We start from the raw sequence: 7411 nt of genomic DNA on the forward strand, positions 1-7411 counted from the left end.
AAAAAAAAAAAAAAAACAAAAACAAAAAACAAAGACTCCTGCTGATGTGTGGTTTTCTGGGAAGCCCCAGAGGAATGGCTGGACTGAGCCATTATGGTCTTCCCCAGGAGCCCACTGTCCAGGGAGTGAGTCTGCTCTCTTGTGTCTTCTCCAGATCCTGAGGATGTTCTTCGATGGCCGGTACATCCTGCTGCTGATGGGGTTGTTCTCTGTATACACCGGCCTCATCTACAACGACTGCTTCTCCAAGTCTGTGAACCTCTTTGGCTCTGGGTGGAACGTGTCTGCCATGTACAGCTCCAGCCACTCTCCGGAGGAGCAAAGGAAGATGGTGCTTTGGAAGTAAGTGGCCTGTGAACAAGGATGCCACAGGTGGGTGCACCTTTCCCAGGCCCCTTCCTCCCTGCATGGTGATCTGCTCTGCTCTCTGTTTTAGTGACAGCACCATCAGGCACAGCAGGACTTTGCAGCTGGACCCAAATATCCCCGGAGTTTTCCGAGGCCCCTACCCTTTTGGCATCGACCCTGTGAGTGTTCCCTTCCCCATGTGTGAGGGGAGGTGTTGGGGTGCAGTGGCCTACCACCTGGGGAGCCAGGTCAGTGCAGGACAGGTCGCAGAGCCTGGGGCTATCTCTGGTCTTTTCCTGTGGTAGAAGTGATCCTTTGTGGATACCAACCAGGTTCTTGTGCTGCTTCATTGTTTGTGTGAAGGTGAGGGGCTGAGGCAGCCTAGGGTGCCAGACTCCTCCTATCCCACGAGAGGGTTCAGCAGGTAGATGCCTGTAGGCCAAGCTTTGGACCAGTGTCCTGAAGACATTCCGAGGAGTTGTCCTGAAAGTGGATCTCAGCGTGGTTGAGTTCGCTGGGAAGGTGTGGGTGAGGCTGCTCCCCTGTCTCAGGTGTCTTCAGTCCTGCCCACAGGTGACATTTGTATACGTAGATAAAGTCTGCAGTCAGAGCAGGATCCACAGGTGACCAGCATTCATAGAATGGTAAGCTACAGCCAGATCCAGCAGTGATCTAGCAGGATCTAGCACGCTCCCTGCTCTTGCCCTCAAGGCCGTGACTCAGGGAAGTTGTTCAAAGCAGAAGAGACAGGTGTTGTTTCCTCTGTAAACCCAGAATAACTGTCATTTAGTAGCTCTCCTGCGAGACCAATGGGACTTAGATTGCTCTGTTGGGTTTTTTGTCCTTAGATTTGGAACCTGGCCACAAATCGCCTCACATTCCTCAACTCCTTCAAGATGAAAATGTCTGTGATTTTGGGAATTTTTCACATGACTTTTGGTGTCATTCTGGGAATATTTAACCACTTGTAAGTAGTGTTTTGCTTTTCTTTCATGTTTTTGGCTGCTCTCCACTTATCTCAGTGCCCTTCCACTCTCCAAGAATTGGTGTTATGGGTGTGAGCTGGTGTGCCTGGCCCACAGCACATCTGTGCTTGTAAACGATTTTGTCATTCTTTCTTATTATTTATTTACTTACATATCTTTTACGTTCCTTTGAGAGGAGGAAGATGGTGTATGTCACAGTCCGTGTGTGGAGGTTAGGTGACACCTTCCACCATACGTGTGGGTCCTGGGGATTGAACTCAGGTCATTACGCTTGGTAGCAAATGCTTTTACCCAGTGTGCCACCTCTCCACCACCCCCAACCCTTTTATGCATGTGTGTGTGTGTGTGTGTGTGTGTGTGTGTACACTTGTGTGACTACTCAGTTGTCAGAGAGCAGTTTGCAGGAGAGTTTTCCCTTTTTCTACCACGTGGCTCCTGGGGAGTGAACTCACGTTGTCAGGCTTGGAGGCAGTTGTTTCTACTAGACTGCTGAGCCATCTCAAAGCCTTTTGTTTTGGGGGTGTTTGTTTATTTGTTTTTATTTTTAATTAATTAATTAAATTTTTTTCAACATTTTATTTTATTTTATTTTATTTTATTTTATTTTATTTTATTTTATGTGTGGATGTTTTAACTGCATGTGTGTCTGGGCACCATGTGAGCATCTGTTGCCTGTGGAGACCAAAGAGGGCATCAATCAAGAGCCCCTGAAACTACAGTTACAGATGGTTGTAAACCACTGTGCAAGTGTTGGTAATTAAATCCAGGTCTTCCAGAAGATCAGCCAGCGCTCTCAACCACTGAAGCATCTTTCCAGCCCCTAAGTTTTATATCTTGATGCTAGACTGTTGGCTGCTGGGCCAAGGGCAGTTGATCTGATGATGGTGCAGGGTAGGGTGTATAATTCTGTTTTGGTTACTTAGCTTTGGGGTTTTGAGGATCAGTGATTTATCCATTTAGTGCATACCGTGGGCTGATGTTGTCCTGGGCACCAGGCTTCTGCAGAGTGGAGAGGCCTTCGCCCTCCTCGAGCTCCTGTCCAAGTGTGACATGAATATGGGGTATTCCCGGAAGGGAATTGTCATATTCCTTTTTTTTGTTGTTGTTCTAAAGTAGGAAGCTTTCTGTGTTGTGGGAGAGTCAGTGCCTTGGCACTTCCTCTCCATGCTGACTGCCTCTTCTCATGCAGTGCACATTTTTAGCCCCAGCACCTGGGTGGATCTCTGTGACTTTGAGGCCAGCCTGGTCTACAGAGCAAGTTCCAGGACAGTCAGGGCTACAAAGAGAAACCCTGTTTTTGAAAAACAAAAACAACAAAACCAAAAAGAAAGGAAAAAAAAAATGTTGAAGGCAGCAAGTGCTTTGAGCTGCAGAGAGCCGGGGAGCTGTGTGCTGTTCTTTCAGAGTCGGCTTTTAGCACTCATGGTGGGTGGCTCTCAGCTGTCTGCAATTCTAACTCCAGGGAGAGCTGATGGCCTGGCCCTGCCATCAAGTGCACAGCCCTCCCCGTACACACCCACCCACCCCCCCACACACACACACGCACACACACACACGCACACTTATATACTTACACATAATTTTTAAAAAGTTTAAAAAATTGGAGGCTATGAGTTCAACTCCCAGCAACCACACAATGGCTCGCAACCATCTGTAATGGGATTTGATGCCCTCTTCTGGTGTGTCTGAAGAGAGCAATGGTATATTCATATACATAAAATAAATAAATCTTTTTTTTTTTTTTAAAATGGAGGCTGGAGAGAGCATTTGTTGCTCTTCTAGAGGACCTAGGTTTGGTCCCCAGAGCCCACATGGTGGCTTACAACTGGCTATGACTCCAGTTCCAAGGGACCTTAAACCTCCTCTCGCTTCTGTGGCACCAGACATATACTCAAGCAAAACATTCATACACAGAAAAGTAAATAAATTAAGAAAATTGATTTCATTAAAACAATTTGGTTTAATAATTAAAAAAAAAAAAAACAAAAAACTAATGGTTTAAAGCCAGACCCAGTAGCAACTTGTATTTGTGTGTAGTTCTGCGTAGTTCTCTCTCTTGCCCTCTCTTGTCTTTCTCTTTCCTCTGTGGATGGATCTGCAGCTCTGGTTCACAGAGACACATCTGGAGCCCTGAAGTGGCCTGAGGTACTGTGGCAACAGAGCCTTTCAACTGCTCACTCGCTTCTCTTGCAGGCACTTTAGGAAGAAGTTCAACATCTACCTGGTGTCGGTCCCTGAGATCCTGTTCATGCTCTGCATCTTTGGGTACCTGATTTTCATGATCATTTACAAGTGGCTGGCATACTCGGCAGAAACCTCCAGAGAGGCCCCCAGCATCCTGATCGAGTTCATTAACATGTTCCTGTTCCCAGCCAGTGAGACACATGGGCTCTACCCAGGGCAGGTGAGTGCACCTCTGCCTGGGAGTGCACTCTCCAAAGCCTGTGATGAGAAACCAGGAGCATGGAAAGTGTTCTCTTGGGTTCTGCTTCACCTTTTGCAGTGTTCTCGGAATATTATTATCTGGATCAGACTCCATTTAGGTCTCTTTCTTTCTTTCTTCCTTCCTTACTTACTTTCTTTCTTTTCTTTCTTTCTTCTCAGTTTTCCTTCTCTTTCTCTCTCTTTCTTTCTCTCTTTCTTTCTTTCTTTCTTTCTTTCTTTCTTTCTTTCTTTCTTTCTTTCTTTCTTTCTTTCTTTTTATGGTTTTTCGAGACAGGGTTTCTCTGTGTAGCCCTGGCTGTCCTGGAACTCACTCTGTTGACTAGTCTGTCCTCAAACTCAGAAATCCACCTGCCTCTGCCTCCCAAGTGCTGAGATTAAAGGCGTGCGCCACCACTGCCCGGCTAGTATGGCTCCAATATTTTAGTTTGTGGTGCTAATGCAAGCCCCTGTTTAAAATTTGTACATGGGGGGGGGGGGTCGCCTGTGTCTACAGGTCAGAGGTCAGCTTTGGATGTCATCTCTCAGGGATCATCCACCTCTCTTTTTTTGTTGGTGTGTGTGTGTGCGCGTGTGTATCTCATGGTCTCCCTGGCCTGGAATTGCCAAAGTAGGCTGGGGCGACCAGCTAATGAGCCCAAGGAGCTCTTCCTACCCTTGCGCCCCTAGTTCTGGGTCCCAAGCTTAGCCCTGGAGGGTTTTAAAAGTGAGTTCTAGGGTCTAACTCCATTCGGACTTAGAATTTTTCTAATTTTCTTTTCTTCTTTTTGTGTTTTTTAAAAAAATATGGAACGCTTCACAAATGTGCATGTCACCCTTGCGCAGAGGCCATGCTAATCTTCTCTGTATCGTTCCAATTTTAGTATATGTGCTGCCGAAGCAAGTACTCTAATTTTTTTTTTTACTGCTCTAAAAGTAATCTTTCAATGCCATGCCCTGAATACTGTGAGTCAGAAGTGTGGAGGGTGACCATTCCCCTGGCCCAGAGTTGCTCCCCATCCCCTCCCCATCTGCTTCACATCCCAGTGACTCTGTGGGACCTTCTGTCTTCATGGACTTCTTTCTCCCTTGCACCAACAGGCACATGTCCAGAGAGTGTTGGTGGCTTTCACAGTGCTGGCTGTCCCCGTGCTCTTCTTAGGAAAGCCGCTTTTTCTGCTGTGGCTGCACAACGGGCGCAGTTGCTTTGGCATGAGCCGGGTGAGTGTGCCCACATACCCAGGTTGTCATCCCTCCAAAGCTAGCTTTACTTAGTCTTGAGGTTGCTATTGGGTGCAGCTCCAGCAATAGCAGTGTTGTGATGTGTGCGCAGGCCTCTCCTCAAGCCTTGGCTCAGACTCTCCTGTTTGTATGTCAGAGAGGTGCTGCGTCACAGCGCAGTTCTGGGTTTGCTCATTTGAGGACTTGCCATACTTTTCCTGTAGCAGCTGGAGCATTTTACATTCCTGGCAAGAGTACACTGGGGTGCCAACACTTGCTGCTCTTCACTTCCCCCATTGTTCCATGATAGTCCAAAGGCATATGGGGTGTGCATTTTCTTGGAGACAGCTCTCTCATTCCCACAGTGTGTCCTAAGAGAAGCAGTTATTTGGGGTTTGTCTCAGCCCTGGGCCATTCCAAGTGCTGACACTGTTCTATTCTCTTTAGAGTGGTTACACGCTTGTGAGGAAGGACAGCGAGGAAGAGGTGTCTCTGCTGGGCAGCCCGGACGTAGAAGAGGGGAACAACCGCCTTGAAGAAGGCTGCCGAGAAGTGACGTGTGAGGAGGTGAGCTCTGAGCTGATAGCTTGGGTGAGGGCAGAAGCTTTTCATTGGCTCCTTAATGAGGACAAACTGAATTCCCTGAGGTCTCTTGATCATTATTACATAGCAGCTTTCATTCAGGGCAAGTAGCCACATCACAAGTTCACAGAGCAAAGAAAACAGTGAAGAGCCGGGCGGTGTTGGCACACGCCTTTAATCCCAGCACTTAGGAGGCAAAGACAGGCAGATTTCTGAATTTGAGGCCAGCCTGGTCTACAGAGTGAGTTCCAGGACAGCCAGGGATACACAAAGAAACCCTGTCTCAAAAAACAAACAAACAAACAAAAAAATCCAGTGAAGAAGAGCCAGGGTTCTTCAGTCCCTCGGAGATGGCACCCTGGCCTCAAGCATGAGGCTCCACTGTGCACCTCTGGCTGGAAAATGTCCATTTTGGATGCTGGGTAGTTTCGGAGGCTGACTCAGATGTTATTGAGACCACTAACCATGTGGTCCTCATGGCAGTTGGAGTTCTAGGCTGGTGTTTGGCTTACAGACAGGAAACTAAAGCTTGAGTAAAGTTGGGGAGATGGGTTGGTGGAGCCCCAGAGCCCCACTGAGAGCAGCATTTACACCTTGGATCTGCTGTTTTTAGCTCCCAGCATGCTCTGCCCAGAGGCTAGCCAGGGACTCACGGTGGAGCAGGTTTATGGTATGGTGTCTAATGTTCTCTGTTGTCCCTCAGTTTAACTTTGGGGAGATCCTGATGACACAGGCCATCCACTCCATCGAGTACTGCCTTGGCTGCATCTCCAACACTGCGTCCTACTTGAGGCTTTGGGCACTCAGCCTGGCACATGCACGTATGTTGCTTAGCCCTGTGGAGTGTGTAAGCTCTGCGGGTGTAGGTGATAGACCATTCCTGTTTGGGCCCACCTTCTGATCAACAGAAGGTTGCAGTTCTGGTGTAGGCAGACAGGGGCCCTTGGACCCGAGGGTCTGGTGACCTCTGGCACAATGCTCTCCTCTATCGCCTGCTCCTGCAGGGTCCTAGCCATTGCTTTACTTACTGAACCGAGTGTTCAGTTCAAGCAAGTGTGGCAGCCCCTAAGCCAGAGTTCAGGTTCCCCATCAGTTCTCAAGTGCACGGTTCTGCTAATGCACTGCTGAGTTATATAGCCCTGACAGGCCACGGCACTTCTCCAGCCAGGAGACAACAGCCACTGACTGCACTCATTTCACACACCGAGTACAGTGTGTGGCAGAGGCCTGGGACACATGACAGAGATGGGTAGTCACAGGAGAGTACTGACCAACAGGAGACAGAGTGTCCCTCTGTGTCCTAAGACTGTGAAGGTGCAGAGACTGCTGTGCTGACTGCAGACCCAGACTTCCAGCAGGTCACTTGTGAGGTTCAGACAGGTCTGTGCTGAGTTAGGCAACAGGAGGGCATGACTGAGCCTCCTAAGGTTGTTGTTCTCTAAGGAGTAAGGCCTGGAGGTTTTGGGCCTCCGTTGGGGTGACAGGCTGATTGGTTGTCATTCCTTCTGGTACGTGGGTGGTGAGAGGGCTTATGTTTTCCAAATGGCTTTCTTTGCAGAGCTCTCTGATGTGCTGTGGGCCATGCTGATGCGTGTGGGCCTGCGTGTGGACACCACCTATGGGGTCTTGCTGCTGCTACCTGTCATGACTTGCTTTGCAGTTTTGACCATTTTTATCCTTCTGGTCATGGAAGGGCTTTCTGCATTTCTCCACGCCATAAGGCTTCACTGGTAAGTTCAATATGTGTCCTCAAAACAGTATTTTAAAAATGAAAGTGAGCCAGGTAGTGGTGGTGCATGCCTTTAATCCTAGCACTTGGGAGGCAGAGGCAGGTGGATTTCTGAGTTTGAGGC

General features: G+C 48.4%; 1 protein-coding gene and 1 non-coding gene across 2 annotated transcripts in view; one reads left to right on the plus strand and one right to left on the minus strand.

The window, feature by feature from the left end:
* Atp6v0a2 (ATPase H+ transporting V0 subunit a2) overlaps positions 1 to 7411 on the plus strand; it is a 28132-nt gene that overhangs the window by 19336 nt on the left and 1385 nt on the right. Inside the window, exons 12-19 of the mRNA XM_031337973.1 lie at positions 155 to 342; positions 437 to 527; positions 1197 to 1315; positions 3528 to 3738; positions 4857 to 4976; positions 5424 to 5543; positions 6262 to 6379; positions 7117 to 7288. Coding sequence (XP_031193833.1) covers positions 155 to 342; positions 437 to 527; positions 1197 to 1315; positions 3528 to 3738; positions 4857 to 4976; positions 5424 to 5543; positions 6262 to 6379; positions 7117 to 7288 — 1139 coding nt within the window. The remainder of the gene's footprint in view (positions 1 to 154; positions 343 to 436; positions 528 to 1196; positions 1316 to 3527; positions 3739 to 4856; positions 4977 to 5423; positions 5544 to 6261; positions 6380 to 7116; positions 7289 to 7411) is intronic.
* LOC116071581 lies at positions 4557 to 4663 on the minus strand. Its single transcript, XR_004110992.1, has one exon. It is a non-coding gene; the product is annotated as a U6 spliceosomal RNA (small nuclear RNA).

This window comes from Mastomys coucha, unplaced genomic scaffold, assembly GCF_008632895.1.
Source record: "Mastomys coucha isolate ucsf_1 unplaced genomic scaffold, UCSF_Mcou_1 pScaffold22, whole genome shotgun sequence".
NCBI classification, from domain to species: Eukaryota; Metazoa; Chordata; class Mammalia; order Rodentia; family Muridae; genus Mastomys; species Mastomys coucha.